The sequence below is a fragment of the Podarcis erhardii genome (genome assembly GCF_964252035.2).
Source record: "Podarcis erhardii genome assembly, chromosome: 13".
Lineage (NCBI taxonomy): Eukaryota > Metazoa > Chordata > Lepidosauria > Squamata > Lacertidae > Podarcis > Podarcis erhardii.
The window spans coordinates 45359537-45376616 of NC_138502.1; the positions used below are offsets into that span (position 1 = coordinate 45359537).

General features: G+C 45.4%; 1 protein-coding gene across 1 annotated transcript; it reads left to right on the forward strand.

Moving 5' to 3' along the window:
* The first annotated feature begins 10328 nt into the window (after positions 1 to 10328).
* Positions 10329 to 16750, forward strand: FABP1 (fatty acid binding protein 1). The gene is made up of 4 exons (XM_081836392.1): positions 10329 to 10474; positions 11494 to 11666; positions 13544 to 13636; positions 16635 to 16750. The coding sequence occupies exons 1-4, from the start codon at positions 10408 to 10410 to the stop codon at positions 16683 to 16685; spliced, it is 384 nt and encodes a 127-aa protein (XP_081692518.1). The 5' UTR covers positions 10329 to 10407; the 3' UTR covers positions 16686 to 16750.
* The last annotated feature ends 330 nt before the right edge of the window (positions 16751 to 17080 follow it).

Below are 17080 nucleotides of genomic sequence, written 5' to 3' on the forward strand. Positions count from 1 at the left end.
TTAACCATGCATGTGGGAAAGAAGGGTTTTACTGTTTCCCAACAGGGTAGGCGAGTTTTGCAAGAATAGCCACTAGAGTTTCCTTTAATCTTTAGTGGAAGTGAAACTGCAAAGCAAATGTTTATGAGAGGAGGTAGAGAGAGCACTCAGCTTATCTGACACCAGAAGCCAAGGTAGCTTAATAATAATAATATTCTTTTTAAATAAAAAAACCCCGCCCATCTGGCTGAGTTGCCCCAGCCACTCTGGGTGGCTTCCAACACACATAAACATAACAAAGCATCAAACATTAATAGTAACAATCAGATCCTACATTTTAAAAAATCACAAGAACTTCAAAATAAACAACTTATATAAAATAAAGCAATATTCAATGATCCATTAGAATCCAATAGTAAACAGTACAATTAAGCACCAGCAAATAATAATTTAACAATTTACACTTATCAATTGCAATAAATAATCACTAATCTCTAATCAATAAAATAACAGCAAATCACAGTGCGTAAAATACCAGAAAGCGTACAAAACCATGTAAAAGGCTCAAACTGAGAAACAAGGACGCACAACTTATAAAATTATTTTTAAAAACTGTCCCTGAACCAGTGGCGTAGCGTGGGTTGTCAGCACACGGGGCAAGACAAGTAATTTGCGCCCCCTAACCCGTGGATTTGCGCCCCCTAACCCTAACCCCCAGATGTTGCGCCCGGTGCGGCCAGCCCCCCCCCCGCACCCCCCACGCTACGCCACTGCCCTGAATTCCTCTCTTTCCAACTGCTTCCGCTGTTCTCAAAGTCATGGGCTGGGAAAGGCTCTCAGGAGCTGGAGGGTGGGGCAAGGTAGGTGGGAAAGCCATTCCCTACAGAAAGACTGCATTGCTTTTCTCTGTCAAATCCCACTGTCACACATATGTTGCATGAAACCTAATAATAATAACAACAACAACAACAACAACAACAACAACAACAACAACAACAACAACAACAACAACAACAATTTATTGTTGATGGACTATATGAAATTGGCGGAAATGACTGGCAGAATCCGAGACCAGGGAGAAGAGTCAGTGGAAGAAGATTGGAAAAAATTTAAAGATTATTTACAGAAATATTGTAAAATTAATGAGCTTTAGTGAAATGGTGGAATGAAGTTATATGGCTTTGGCAGAAATCATAGAATCATAGAATCATAGAGGTGGAAGAGACCACAAGGGCCATCGAGTCCAACCCCCTGCCAAGCAGGAAACACCTGTTTATGTTATAAGGAATTAGGTACAGATAGATTGTTAATGGGGAAAAAAATAAATAAGGTTAGAACATGTTAAGATGAATTACAGGACAGAAAATAGAGGAAGATGGAAAGGAATTGCTGAAATAGTTAAGTGAAGTGGAATACAAAAAGGGAGGCGTGAGGAAGTCAATGAAACAAGTGTATGAAAGTTAAGATTGGAAATATTGGAAGTGTTTTTAATTGTTTTTGTTTTGTTTTGTTAATTCAATGTTTTATGTAGTGTTTTTGTTTTTGTATTGTATTATATTGATTTGTTTAATTCTTTTTTCCCCTTATTTTGTAATTTCTAAACTCTTAATAAATATTATTTTAAATAATAATAATAATAATAATAATAATAATAATAATAATTTATTTATACCCCGCCCATCTGGCTGAGTTTCCCCAGCCACTCTGGGAGGCTTCCAATCAAGTGTTAAAAACAATACAGCATTAAAAACTAAAAACTTCCCTAAACAGATGTCTTTTAAAAAGAATATAGCTACTTATTTCCTTCACATCTGAAGGGAGGGCGTTCCACAGGGAGGGCGCCACTACCGAGAAGGCCCTCTGCCTGGTTCCCTGTAACCTCACTTCTCACAGCGAGGGAACTGCCAGTAGGCCCTTGGCACTGGACCTCAGCGTCCAGGCAGAACGATGGGGGTGGAGACGCTCCTTCAGGTATACAGGACCGAGGCCGTTTAGGGCTTTCAAGGTCAGCACCAACACTTTGAATTGTCCTCAGAAACATACTGGGAGCCAATGCAGATCTCTCAGGACTGGTGTTATGTGGTCCCGGCGGCCACCCCCAGTCACCAGTCTAGCTGCCGTCTAGAGCATGGGTAGGCAAACTAAGGCCCAGGGGCCGGATCCGGCCTAATCGCCTTCTAAATCCGGCCTGCGGACGGTCCAGGAATCAGCGTGTTTTTACATGAGTAGAATGTGTCCTTTTATTTAAAATGCATCTCTGGGTTATTTGTGGGGCATAGGGATTCGTTCATTTTATTTATTTTTTCAAAATATAGTCCGGCCCCCCACAAAGCCTGAGGGGCAGCGGACCGGCCCCCTGCTGGAAAAGTTTGCTGACCCCTGGGCTAGAGTCTAGACCGGTGGTTCTTATACTCCACCCCACCCCTCTGCGGACCATGTTGTTGCTGGCATCTGTCTGTCTCAGGAGACAATGGCGGAGTGTTCCTTGGGAGTGAAGTTCAACTGCTGGAAGGTTGCAGCACTTGCTGCGACTGTAGAGACTGATGCAGGAGGGACATGTTTTGTTGCAGCTGGGGCAAAGGAAGGCGTCCGGTTGTGCTGCTGAACATGCACCAGGGCATTTCATCTCTCTGTGCTCCTCCCAGCGGTCATTTCTTCTGTGGTCACTGCTGTGGAAAACACAACCAGATTGTCTGTCTCCAGGCTCTATCTCTGCAAGAGAGATTGATGTTGTCATGTTTCCAGATATCTTTGTACAGTGGTACCTTGGTTTAGGGAACGCGGGTGGCGCTGTGGGTTAAACCACAGAGCCTAGGGCTTTCTGATCAGAAGGTTGGCGGTTCAAATCCCCACTACGGGGTGAGCTCCCGTTGCTCGGTCCCTGCTCCTGCCAACCTAGCAGTTCGAAAGCACGTCAAGGTGCAAGTAGATAAATAGGTACCACTCCGGCAGGAAGGTAAACGGCGTTTCCGTGCGCTGCTCTGGTTCGCCAGAAGTGGCTTAGTCCTGCTGGCCACATGACCCGGAAGCTGTACGCCGGCTCCCTCAGCCAATAAAGCGAGATGAGCGTCGCAACCCCAGAGTCGGTCACAACTGGACCTAATGGTCAGGGGTCCCTTTACCAATGTGAGAGCCAGTGTGGTGTAGTGGTTAAGAACAGTAGTCTCGTAATCTGGTGAACTGGGTTCGTATCTCCGCTCCTCCACATGCAGCTGCTGGGTGACCTTGGGCCAGTCACACTTCTCTGAAGTCTCTCAGCCCCACTCACCTCATAGAGTGTTTCTTGTGGGGGAGGAAGGGAAAGGAGAATGTTAGCCACTTTGAGACTCCTTCGGGTAGTGATAAAGCGGGATATCAAATCCAAACTCTTTACCTTACCTTGGTTTAAGAACAGCTTAGTTTATGAACAACTTGGATTAAGAATGCTGCAAACCTGGAAGTAAGTGTTTTGGTTTGTGAACTTTGCCTTGGAAGCAGAATGCATGTTCCATTTGTATATTGAGTCCCCCACTGCTATGGGAAAGCACGCCTTGGTTTAAGAACGGCTTTGGTTTAAGAACAGACTTCTGGAAAGGGATTAAGTGCGTAAACCAAGGTACCACTGTAATGCAGAGTTGGGCCTGGTGCCTGAAACCAGCTCCCCATAGAGCACGCCCTTGGGGATCCTGCCATCTTCTGTTCTGTGGACATGACCACATTCTGTGGACGTCTACAGTGTAGACGTCGCTGAGACAGGATTGCGAAATTGCTGGGAATGTGGACTTGGAAGAGCAGCGAGTCCTGCTAGTGTAACGGGACTTTCCTCTTCTCCTCCCCCAGTGTGGCTTCCTGTGCCCTCCCCAAATTTGCTCCAAAGGGTCATGAGAATCTCTGGAAGAGCATGGAGTGGAGGGACAGATGATATTGTTCCACTTGGCAAGCAGAAATCCTGGGGTTGATGGACCGATTACCTTTGCATGGCATTGAATTCCACCCATGTATTTATGTAAAATCATTCATATCCTGTTCTTCCTCTCTAAAAAGATCTGAATGGCATGCAATAAAAGGAGCAAACAGCAGTTAAACGAAACAGACTACCTATATATACACACAGTATATTTACATATATGGCTGCAGGCAGAAGGGCTCAGCAACTTGATTAAAAGGGAAGAAAAAAAAACTAACTACCTTCCTTGATGTGAACAGAAAGAGATCCATAAAAATCATGGGGCAGGTGTCTCTGCAGCAATGTAAAGGTAAAGGGACCCCTGACCGTTAGGTCCAGTCGTGACCGACTCTGGGGTTGGGGCGCTCATCTCGCTTTATTGGCCAAGGGAGCTGGCGTACAGCTTCCGGGTCATGTGGCCAGCATGACTAAGCCGCTTCTGGCGAACCAGAGCAGCGCATGGAAACGCCGTTAACCTTCCTGCCAGAGCGGTACTTATTTATCTACTTGCACTGGCATGCTTTCGAACTGCTAGGTTGGCAGGAGCAGGGACCTACCAACGGGAGCTCACCCCGTCATGGGGATTCGAACCACCGACCTTCTGATCGGCAAGCCCTAGCCTCTGTGGTTTAGACCACAGTGCCACCCGCAACCCTCTGCAGCAATGCAATCAATTGCATGAGCACCATTAACAGGCTCAGTGCCACAGGGCCCCATCCAGGACAAGATTGTGGTGCATGGAGACAAGGCTCTTTAGCCCTTTTCTCCTGTGTGCTCTAATTAAATTGATTATGTTAGTCACAGAAGCTTCTCTTGCAAGCCCAGGTGTCATCCTCCCCAATCCCCAGCCCAGATAAATAAAAGACCACTAAGACTGGTTTGGATCAAAACAGGCCACCATTTTATTGAATACAGACGAAAGAGGTTTGGCTTGGGCATGGGGCATTTGTAATACAGTGGTACCTCGGGTTACATACGCTTCAGGTTACATACGCTTCAGGTTACAGACTCCGCTAACCCAGAAATAGTACCTCGGGTTAAGAACTTTGCTTCAGGATGAAAACAGAAATCGTGTGGTGGCGGCGCGGCAGCAGCAGGAGGCCCCATTAGCTAAAGTGGTGCTTCAGGTTAAGAACAGTTTCAGGTTAAGAACGGACCTCCGGAACGAATTAAGTACGTAACCAGAGGTACCACTGTACTTCCGGCCCACCCACTGGAAGTGATGCATAGGTCAATCCAGGTGGGGGTTCCTAAGACTTACATCAAATAGGGTGACCCCCGCAGGGACCGCCGTCTGGGTGTGCTGGGCCCGGGGGTTAACCCGAGGAATGCAGTCCAGGTCCAATCCCAAATCCAAGGATTCCGTGAGGCGTCAGTCCGACAGGACCAAAGCAGAACACAAGGTGGGAAACCAGGCAAGGTTAGGCGCAGGGTCTCAGGCAGGTTCTCACCTCCCTGTCTTGCCCAAAGGCGAGCACTCCTCCTGCAAGTACTCAGGTCTCTCCTTCTCTCAGACCTTAGTCTCTGCAGCTGAGGAGATGTTGGTGGGTTACTAGACCCAGAGGCCGCCTCAGCCTCTCCTGACCCAACTGGTAGTGGAGCAGCTGCAAATGATTGCCCAGCTGAAGGCAACAAGGTAATTCTTGCATCTGGAGCCAGGGCAGGCTCAGGCCCCTGACTTGGCCCAGCTGATGCTTGTTGCAGGGGAACCTGTGCAGAGTGGGGCTCTTCAGAATCAGGCCCCAAACTTGGTTCAGATGCTGCCTGAGGCAAAGGATCCAGTGCAGACTGAGACTCCTCTGGTTCCAAGTCCGAGCCCGAGTCCCAGGCCATCACACTGGGGCAGGGCCTTCAGCCCTGGCCCCACCTGGGCACGCGGACATGACCACACTTCCCAGATAACTTTAATGGGATACCCCAGGATTTGGAGTGGCAGGCGGAAACTACTACCTCCCCTCTGTCCAAGACAAAGGATTGCCCCGATGCCCAACCCAATACCCCAGTGCCCAACCCAATGCCCCAATGCCCAACCCAATGCCCAATCCAATGCCCCAATGCCCAACCCAATGCCCCAATGCCCAACTCAATGCCCAATCCAATGCCCCAGTGCCCAACCCAATGCCCCAATGCCCCAGTGCCCAACCCAATGCCCAACTCAATGCCTAATCCAATGCCCCAATTTCCAACCCAATGCCCCAATGCCCAACCCAATGCCCAACCCAATGCCCCAATGCCCAACTCAATGCCCAACCCAATGCCCAACCCAATGCCCAACCCAATGCCCCAATGCCCAGCCCAGTTGCAGCAATTGCTATGAGGTAGGCAAAACCAGCGGGATGGAGCCAATTTGCCCAGTCGACAAATTCTTAACCGGCCCCATAAAACAGCGACTGCCGTAGCCACAGCAAAGTCCTTGACTATCACCTTGAACCAAGGTTGGGTGGGTGGAGAACCCGACAATGGAAAAGCAGGTGAGGGCTGTTTAAATGGCCAGGGAGTAGACCCAAGAAAAGCCTTCCCTGCTCCATCGGCTCCACCCCCTGGCACAGCCCATGTCCAAGCTTGCATCATCATTCGCCAATCCAGGATGCAGGCCAGGTTCTGGCTCCTAATAGGCGGCGGGGGCTTACACACACACACCCCACCTATCAAGAAGGGGCACTTAGGCTGCGATTACCTGGCCGGGGCCCCAGTGGAGTCTCTGCTGTCGTGCAATGCCACTACACCGAAAGGGTGAGCAGGCTTGCTCCCTGGCTAACTCCCAGGAACAGTCAAAACAAAATAAAAAAATTCCTTCCAGTAGCACCTTAAAGACCAACTAAGTTAGTTCTTGGTATGAGCTTTCGTGTGCATGCACACTTCTTCAGATACCTGTGTGCATGCACACGAAAGCTCATACCAAGAACTAACTTAGTTGGTCTTTAAGGTGCTACTGGAAGGATTTTTTTTATTTTGTTTTGACTATGGCAGACCAACACGGCTACCTATCTGTCCCAGGAACAGGTAGAGCTTTGTATCTTCCATTCATGGGACTTTTCCATGAAGTTTGTCCCCAAGTTTATTCCACCTTCTCTTTGCTGAGAAGCCACTTTAGATCATTAGGAATTAGTTACTTTGTCCCATGCAGCACTGATGAGTTTCCAGAAGCAGGCCTGCCTTGAATACCAGTCGGTCTTCAAGGATTTGAGTGGCAGCTGGAATAACTTCTCATCAGATTTAAAACAAAAACAAACCCACCCACACCCACCCTGAAGGTGTGATTTAAAAGTTTGAACGTTTAGCCTATGCAAATAGATTGAGAGGGGATGAACTGTATATTCAGCCAGTGATTCCATCTATTAAAAAGCTTTATACTGCTGGATTTGTGGAATAGAATAAAGACTGTTATTTGTAAAGCCTCCAGGGGGATCACATTAGAGTGACATTTGCAGTAAATGACAAGAGGCAAATAGCGTCTTTGATGCCTGGGGAAATTACCAGTTTCTGGCTGGAATTCCCCCCCAAGCCTAAACTAGTCTCCAAATGGATTCAGCTAAGTCTTCTTAAATGCCTAAGAAGTTTAGTAATGCTTTGCAGCTTTTGTAAGATGCAAAATAAAAAAATAAATAAAAACAGGCCTATGGGGGGAAACCAGACGGTCGATTTGGCAGGAGACAATTGAGTGGGTGGGCGGGTGGGAAAATCCCCACATTTCCTAATGGTATAACAGGTCTATTCTCTTTCTCTCTGCCTTTAATTTTCAGTGCTGGGAGGGTAGACTATTTATTATATGTCTCCAGGCAAAACTCTGAAGGCCCAAAGTACTTTCTGTCTACTTCAGGCTGTTTACATTGAGATGGGAAATAGATGGTCCACCAAATGACAGGGCTCATGGGTCACAGAGCAACGGGATCTCACTCCGTCGCAGGGATTCGAACCACCAACCTTCCGATCGTCAAGCCAAAAATGCTCAGTGGTTTAGACCACAGCGCCACCCACATCCCTTGACAAATCCCCGCGACAGGGTGAGCTCCCATTGCTGTGTCCCAGCTCCTGCCAACCTTGCAGTTTGAAAGCACACCAGTGCAAGCAGATAAATAGGTACCACTGTTGTGGGAAAGTAAACGGCGTTTCCGTGTGCTCTGGTGTTCCGTTGCACCAGAAGCGGTTTAGTCCTGCTGGCCACATGACCCAGAAAGCTGTCTGTGGACAAACACTGGCTCCCTCGGCCTGAAAACAAGATGAGCACTTCAACCCTATAGTCACCTTTGACTGGACTTAACCGTCCAGGGGTCCTTTACCTTTACCTTTACCTTTACCTTTACCTTTACCTTTACTGTACAGTACAGAAGTGGCTTCAGATAAAATATGGCTGGAAGGGACGGAACTCAATTTTATCAGAGGTGATCTGGCCATTCCTGCACTGCTTTTCTGAAAGACGCCTGACCTCTTCTTCCCCATACATAACCTGTTCTACTTAAAACAAAAAAAATCCCTTCCATTAGCACCCTAAAGACCTTAAAGTCTTTAAGGTGCTACTGGAAGGGATTTTTTTTGTTTTGACTATGGCAGACCAACACGGCTACCTATCTGTAACTGTTCTACTTATCTATCTTTACCTTTTAATGAGTTGCCAGCAAGCAGAGCTTCAGGGAAGATTAAGAAGGAGAAAGAGGAAATGGTTCTAGGAGGGTAGAAACTAGAAGCTGGGTTTCCTTAGGTCTGTGGCAGTGACTAGAGAAAATTATTTTTAAAGTATGGTGATACACGTTGCTCTGTTGCAACCACATTGTGCAACAGATCGAAGAAGACGGACAATTTTGCTTCTTTGCCTCAGAGGATTCTTAGAGCAGATGTACACCACATACGTACAGTGATTTGACAATTATTTATTCTCAACGAATCTAGGAATTTACAATTCTGTAAGTGGGAAGCAGGGCTTATGGACCTGTAACAGATAATTCCTAGCCCCCCTACCAAATCACAAATTCCAGGATTCAAATAGTATGAAATGCAATGAAACAAATAGTATTAAATAAAATGAAAGCCATGCAGCTAAACTACTGTAAAAATGGCAGACATACTCACAGCAGGGCAAATGATTGTTTGACTTTACCTTCATACCAGTATAGCTCAGTTTAAGGCAGCAGACCAATTAAAAGTCTGCTCTAGAGAAAAATTCCAGCATCAGTGTTAATACTGATGAATTAATTAGAAATTTATTCTGTATTGTTGTAAACAAAAATTGCCCTTTTCCCTTATGGGGTATCCAAGAGCCCATATAGAGTCCTTACATAGGTTCCCTATTGGTAGGAGAAAATAACAGAGGCCAGTCTGAGAATATTGAGAAGCAAAGCAGCTAGTAAGCCTGATCTTTATTGATCTGTTGCAACAGGGTGCTCCCCTCACACGCAGGAAAGGAGGAGGACCCAGAAAAATGGTGTGCAAGGCCTTATAAAGACTTTTGAAATTGCCACCCTGTAGATCAAGACCACCCCCAGAAACATAATACATACATCACAGAAGGGGTGTAACCTAAGACCACCCCTCAGATACATCATACCTACATCACAGAAATTTAAATGTTGTTTTTCTCTGGTCCTTGTTTATCTCCTGTCTGGCAGGTTACCTGTTAATGGTCACTTGATTGGATTTCCTGGGTAGCCTGGCCAGTCTTTTGTAATGTTCCTGGGCCAGTTCACAGGCTCACACCCTATTCAAACAGACATATCCTTAAGACAGGATTTGTGAAGGAAAAGACAATGGGGAGGCTTTTCCATTTTGACCTTGCAGAGAAAAGATTTGGTCAGTTTAAGAATCAAAACGGTTCCAGGTTGGCCTTCCTGTGCTGATCTATGTATGTGCTTGGTTGGTACACTTATGAACATTACCATATATCTAAGACCATAAAATTCCTATCACAGTATTATGGGTTTTCATTTTGCATTTTCATGTTGCGAACCAACCTGGGTTCTTCGGATGAAGGGCAATATATAATAGTTGTAGTAGTAGTAGTAACGACCCAGTGGAAAAAACACTATGGGTGATAGCCAATTAAGCTGTACTCAGGGCGGACCTAGAGAAATCAATGGAAAGTTCATTGACGAATGAGTTTGAGTTTACTTGTAATGCTTATTGCAGCAATTTCCTCCTTAAACTTTCAATCTTTCGCAAGCATTTCCAACATTTGTAGTACTGCTACAGAATGCAGATTGATCTTCAGCGTCACTTGCATATTTTTGCCCCAACTTTTTACAGATGTTTCTTATTATATGCATTCCGTCTGCAGAAAACAGAGGCTTTCTGACACGGCAAGTGCAACTTGTCAATTACACTTAGCTCAGGTGATTTAGTGATATTGCCTATCACTTCGGTACAAAGTTGACGCTTCAGCAAAAGGGGGAAGGAGTGAAATCACTTAACCTCTGACCAAGTTTCAAGGCAAGGACGGGTTATAAAAGGAAGAGCCAGTTTCCGAAGGAGCTGCCTTCTCTTCTCTTCTCTCCAAAGAACGCATCGCCATTATGAGCTTCAACGGAAAGTTTGAACTCCAAACTCATGAGAATTTTGAGCCCTTCATGAAAGCCATTGGTAAGCTGGTCAAATGAGGTGGTTAACTTGTTTGTGCTCCCTGCCTCGCCCTTGTCTTCATTTTTGTCTTTTAAAAAGGGATTTGAAATCCAACAGGAAGCAGTAAAGAAAGAAAAAATAATGATTTATGGCGCTTTTGTCTCAAATGTAATTTGTGTAGATTGGATTTTTATGATCACATGTTGTCCTTTTTATATTCCTTACTTTCCTGCTGGTATTAAAATGAACAAATATGTCTTTTGGTCTCATACAGAGCATAGTGGCAATAACCTGCCTTAAAATTTGTGGCAATCTTCATGCCACAAAAGCAGAATTAACCTGACGTACTATCCAATTCTAAGCCGTGAAGAGGTTGTGTCTGATAGAGTGTAGTAGCTAAGCGTATTTTCAAAAAGGAGGGTTGTAGCAGGTCTCACCTCAGTCAGATTTCTAATGTGAATATAAAATCTACATTCTCCCAGAGTGCTCATTTGCATTACAAAAATGTATCTCCATAGCTTTTTCTTTCGTTTGAACAACCACCTGAAAGACTCTCAAACAATGTAATGCTATCTGTATGACTTAGAATGAGTCATATCATGATCCTAAGTGGGCATAGGATTGCAACCTTCATGTGGAAATGTTCTGAGAGTTTGAGAGCTGTGAAGTCCCCACCCCCACCCCCATTCCTATTATTATTATTTTATTTTCAATTTATATATACTGTCCTTTATCAAAAGATCTCAGGGCCATTGGGTTATTTAAAGATCTACAGTGGTACCTCGGGTTAAGTACTTAATTTGTTCTGGGGGTCCGTCCTTAACCTGAAACTGTTCTTAACCTGAAGCACCACTTTAGCTAATGGGGCCTCTTGCTGTTGCCGCACCGCCAGAGCATGATTTCTGTTCTCATCCTGAAGCAAAGTTCTTAACCTCAAGCACTATTTCTGGGTTAGCGGAGTCTGTAACCTGAAGCATATGTAACCTGAGGCACCCCTGTATTACGTCATTTGATATGACTGTTGATTTCCTTCTGCCCAGGGCTTTCCGATGAGCTGATTGAAAAGGGCAAGGACCTCAAAAGCATCTCTGAAATTGTTCAGAATGGCAAGAAGTTCAAGGTCACCGTGACAACCGGAAGCAAGGTGTTGACTAACGAGTTTACAATCGGAGAGGAGGCTGAGCTGCAGACGCCAACAGGAGAGAGGGTCAAGGTAGAGTCTTTTCCATTTACATATGGCAGGAATGGGGAACCCACAGCCCTCCAGACCTTTCTGAATGACAGTTCCCATTGGCCAGGCTTGCTATGGGTGATGGGAGTTGTAGTTCATCAATGTCTGGGGGATCAAAGGTTCCCCACACCTGATACAGGTCTGCCTTCTTTGAACAGGAAGCTAGTTTCAAACGAGAACAATCAGATCCCGCCTATAAACATACACAAACTCTATCTTCCCCATATACTATGGCTACCAGATTTTTTTCAATGACTCCGGGGACACTTTTTTTTTTAAGCTGAGTAGCAGCAGGGAGTCAGTACAGTGGTACCTCGGGTTAAGTACTTAATTCGTTCCGGAGGTCCGTTCTTAACCTGAAACTGTTCTTAACCTGAAGTACCACTTTAGCTAATGGGGCCTCCTCCTGCTGCCGGACCACAATTTCTGTTCTCATCCTGAAGCAAAGTTCTTAACCTGAGGTACTATTTCTGGGTTAGCGGAGTCTGTAATCTGAAGCGTATGTAACCTGAAGCGTATGTAACCCGAGGTACCACTGTAGTGGGGATGGTGAGGCAAAAGACTCTGGGCCCAAGCACACATACATCTTGTATAAAGGTGCAAAGCCCTTCTTTCACACCCTGTGAAACAGAAATGTGCAGAGTTTTTTAAAAAATGGGCAATGGCCGGCCGGCCGCAACTCCCAAGCCTCCCCCAATCAGTCAAAACAAAGGGGGAAGGGGGCAGAAGATCGCACAAGACATATAATATACACAAGACACATCATATGAGGACTTCCGGCGAGGAAAAATGGTGGGCACCATGGCATTGAGCAGCTCCTGAAGCCAACCAGAGCCAACTGTGCTACCAGGCTGGCTCTGGGCTGCTGAGGCTGCCGCTGCCATGTTTCCCGGGGACAAATTTGCAAATCTGGGGACATTCTGGGGATGGAATTTGTTCGGGGACAGATTTGCAAATCCGGGGACTGTCCCCAGGAACTGGGGGCATCTGGTAACCCTATCATATACAGCAGCCTCAAAAGAAATATTATGAAGCAGGCAAAAGCTTTTTTTTTTTCCAGGGACTGTATGTGAGAAGACCACATTCTTTGATCATGTACATGCATATTTCTCACTTATTGAAAACAGAGAGGTGTAACATATTTCACACAGTCATACAGACACATTGCCATAGATCAGTGTTTCCCAAACTTGGGTCTCCAGCTAGTTCCCCCCCCCCAAAAAAAAAATTTATTAAATTTTTCACAATTATAACAAATACAAGATAACAAAATAGAAAAACAGAAACAGATAAAATACCAAAGAGAAAACAATACAATACTAAAAAAACAGAACCAAAACCACAACAATAAAAAAGTAATCTTAATCCCATATCCCTTGAAAACCCAATTTTGTTTACACTGTTAATTGACTTCCTCAAATCCCTCCCTTCTGAATTTCCTTGTATCTGCATGTAACAGCTTTCCAATATCATTCTTAAACAAAAATATTTCCAACTATTATCTATCTTATTCACTTTTCTTACTGTTCTAAATCCCATTTATTTAATTAAATCCTAATTTCATCCTAGGCCTGTTTGGTACTTTCAAGTGACTTCTAATTATTTATATTTCCAGCTGTTTTTGGACTGCAATTCCCATCATCCCTGGCTGGTCAGGGATAATGGGAATCGTAATCCAAAAACAGCTGGAGACCCAAGTTTTGGGGAAACTGCCATAGATCATAATAAAAAGATAAGCTTACTGGGCACCTCTTAAATGTGTGAAGGAAAACTTGGGCTTATGAACATGTTGACAAGGTACATGAAAATGTCAGTGCTTGAACTGGAACCCAATCGCGTCTGCTTTTCTTCTCCCACAGGCCGTGGTTCAAATGGAAGGAGACAACAAGATGGTTGTGAACCTGAAGGGCATCAAGTCTGTCACTGAAATAAACGGGGACACCATCACTAATGTAAGTCCACCTAGAATGGGGATGTCAAACTTGAGGCCTCCATGGCAGCCTGGACCACCACCACAATATTTTACCCTAACTGCTCCATTTTCAGAGGGGCTTGGAAGTTAAGGCCTCTAGAACAGGAAGAGACAATTTAGTGTCCTCCAAATGTTGTTGGAGAACAACTCCCATCAGTCCCAACTGTCATGGACTGGGAGAGGAACCAGCTGGAGAACCACCAAGAGAAGAAGACTCAGAGCCCAGAGAGTGGTGGTGGGACAACGATGAGTAGTCAGAGGGAGAAGACTGGAAGAGGAGGTGGCAGAAGCTGAAAAGGTTACAGGGCTTAGAGAGGTGGGAGAGTCAGTGGCTGTGCTGGGCCTGGGGGTTAACCCAAGCAACGCGGTCCAGGTCCAGTCCCAAATCCAAGGGTTCCGCGAGGAGTCAGTCCGACAGGGCCAAGGCAGGAAACCAGGCAAGGTCAGGCACAGGCTCTCAGGCAGGTTCTAGCAAACAGCAAAGTTGCTCCCGCAACCTGGGGTGGGGTCTGGCAGACTTTTCTCTTTGTCGGGGTAACGGCCGGTCCTGATACCCTGGTGACTCACCTCCCTGTCTTGCCCAAAGATGAGCATTCCTCCTGCGAGTACTCAGGTCTCTCCTTCTCTCAGACCTTAGTCTCTGCAGCTTGGGAGACGTTGGTGGGTTACTAGACCCAGGGGCCGCCTCAGCCTCTCCTGACCCAACTGGTAGTGGAGCAGCTGTAAGTGATGGCCCAGCTTGTAGGAATGAAAATCACGGGAGACGAGTAGTGGGTGTCACGAGAGGCGTCTGCCGGGGAAGTCCCGGGAACTCTCTTTTATTGAATATTACAAACATTGCCACAGGTGTACTTGTGGCTGATTGGTTGATACAAACACAAAGAAACTCGTTGCTTATTGGTTAATGCAAATGCAAGGCGGGAATTACATGTGAGGGGTGGGAATTACATGTGAACATTAATCACCGGTAGATTAAAGGCTGGGAAACGAGGTTGGGACTAGACAGGCATGAAACCTCCTAACTAAAGATTAATATAGCTATTGATGTGGTCAGCTATGCATGGAGTACAAGTCACCATGAACTTAAAGTAAACTGAGCGATGAGGGAATGTCTTGGTGTTTGGAGCAGGTTCGTACAGTGTGTGCAGAAACAGAGAAAAGATTATAAGCGAGAGTTCCCAGAATGCAAGAGAAAAGAAGCAATGCTTCCCATAAGGCCACAGTTATGTGTAGAAAGAGAACGATGCAATGCTTCCCTATAATGCAACAATTATGTGCAGAGGGAAAACTTCCCTTTACCAGCTGGAGGCAACGAGGTAATCCCCACATCTGGAGCCAAGGCAGGCTCAGGCCCCTGACTCGGCCCAGCTGGTGCTTGTTGCAGGGGAAGCTGTGCCAACTCGGGCTCTTCAGAATCTGCTGAACGCAGATGCAGTCTCTGATAGCTTGGGGAAAACCCTGGAGAGAAGGGGACTTAAGACAGCTGTGGGAAAATGGGGACTTTCAGTCTCAACAACTGCTTTATGGGGGCAAGACCTGCCAGAGAAGAGTTGCTGTGCTCTTTAGGCCTGACCCTCAACCAAGTCTGCAGTGCAGAGATTGTGTTTTTGCTAATAACTCCCAACTCTGTTGTGATTTACTGACGGCTTGCTCTTTGACACCAGCCAACATAGCTATTGATGGGAGTTGTAGTTCCACAATATCTGGGGTCCACCACATAGGCTACCCTGCACCAGAGTATCAAAGGATTTAGCATGTTCCTCGTATCCATACTTTTTTCAGTTTCAATGCATTGGGTGGTTTGGTTTCAAATTCAGGTAGATTGTAAATATTTTAATGTATGGCAGGGGGCCACAGCCTTTGGGTCATCTGCTAAGTGGAGAATTATAATAATTATTTATTATTTATACCCCGCCCATCTGGCTGGGTTTCCCCAGCCACTCTGGGCGGCTTCCAACAGATTATTAAAATGCAATAGTCTATTAAATATTAAAAGCTTCCCTAAACAGGGCTGCCATCAGATGTCTTCTAAAAGTCTGGTAGTTGTTGTTCTCTTTAACATCTGGTGGGAGGGCGTTCCACAGGGCGGGTGCCACTACCAAGAAGGCCCTCTGCCTGGTTCCCTGTAACTTGGCTTTTCGCAGTGAGGGAACCGCCAGAAGGCCATCGGCGCTGGACCTCAGTGTCTGGGCAGAATGATGGGGGTGGAGACGCTCCTTCAGGTACACTGGACTGAGACCGTTTAGGGCTTTAAAGGTAATCCTGTTTGAAGTTTTATACTCCTGGTGCAGATGTTTAAGAGAACAGCATCCCATCCCATGAACAAATAAAGTATTAATCATTCTTGGGAAGGCTAACTTGAAGTTTGAGGTCATCCTGAAAAAGATTTCTCATGGTATTAATATATATACTTTGAGTAGGAGGCAAAATCCCCTTACTGGTTTTTATGCCTATATTGATCACATTTTTATTTGTTAGGGGGTTTTCAAAAAAGCACTGTCAATGATTCTAGAGTGGTTTACAAAATCTGGGTCAGATAACAAGGTGTCAGGCATTGGTTGAAGACAATAAATCCGTGATTGTTACCTTGTTATAATGATTGGTGATACCAAATTTTGGGAGACCCTTATATACCGAATGTGCAGTAGGCTGGGCACAGGATCAGTAGCTATTGGGGAAGCAGGGTGCAGGGAAATTCAATTCAGTTTGCATGTCTAAGCAAAATGACCTAATCCAAGCCTTTCCATAAGCAATCCATGAACTGGAACACAGTCATTCTTTGAAATTCACGCTCCTCTGAGTTTAGCAATGCAGATTTAAAGCCAGGTAAGAAGTGCAAACATGGATATGCTGTTCTGATCCCTTTTGGGAGAAAGGGAGAAAGTATCAATGAAAAAAAAATATTATTTTTTTAAAAAAAGAAATTAAATGTAAAGTGTGGATGATTAAAACTCTTGGTTTTTTCCTTTCCTTTCTAGACACTGAGCATGGGTGACATTCAATACAAGAGGATCAGCAAAAGAATCTAGATAACTCAGGCATTTCTGTACTTTTACTGTGTAAAAGTAGTACAATAAAATAAAATGTATGCAAACGCCTCTTCGTTGCCGTCATTATTGGTCTACAGAAGACAGCTATCAAAGACAAGAGCGCCCAGAGCAGCAGTTAGGATCAGGTTGGGTCTCTCTCCCAACTTAACAGGATTTATTATAGGGTTGCCATGCGTATAGAATTTTCTGGACATATAGGAATACTGCAGCCGCAAGCAGTGTCCGCTCGGGAATCGGCTAATGTCCGGAAAACTCCAGACATATGGCAGCCCATGTCTGCAGTGGCCTTTTTGCTGATTTTCCTCAGAAATAGCTCAAAAACGCCCAATTTCTTTGACCAAAACTTTAAAAACAAAAAACAAAGCTCACCTACT

What these genes read in the sequence shown, in the direction of transcription:
- FABP1 (XM_081836392.1), top strand. Translation starts at nt 10,408, where the DNA reads ATGAGCTTCAACGGAAAGTTTGAACTCCAAACTCATGAGAATTTTGAG. An exon ending in CAACAGGAGAGAGGGTCAAG is followed by an intron (nt 11,667 to 13,543) that starts GTAGAGTCTTTT and finishes CTTCTCCCACAG; the next exon opens with GCCGTGGTTCAAATGGAAGG. An exon ending in ACGGGGACACCATCACTAAT is followed by an intron (nt 13,637 to 16,634) that starts GTAAGTCCACCT and finishes TTTCCTTTCTAG; the next exon opens with ACACTGAGCATGGGTGACAT.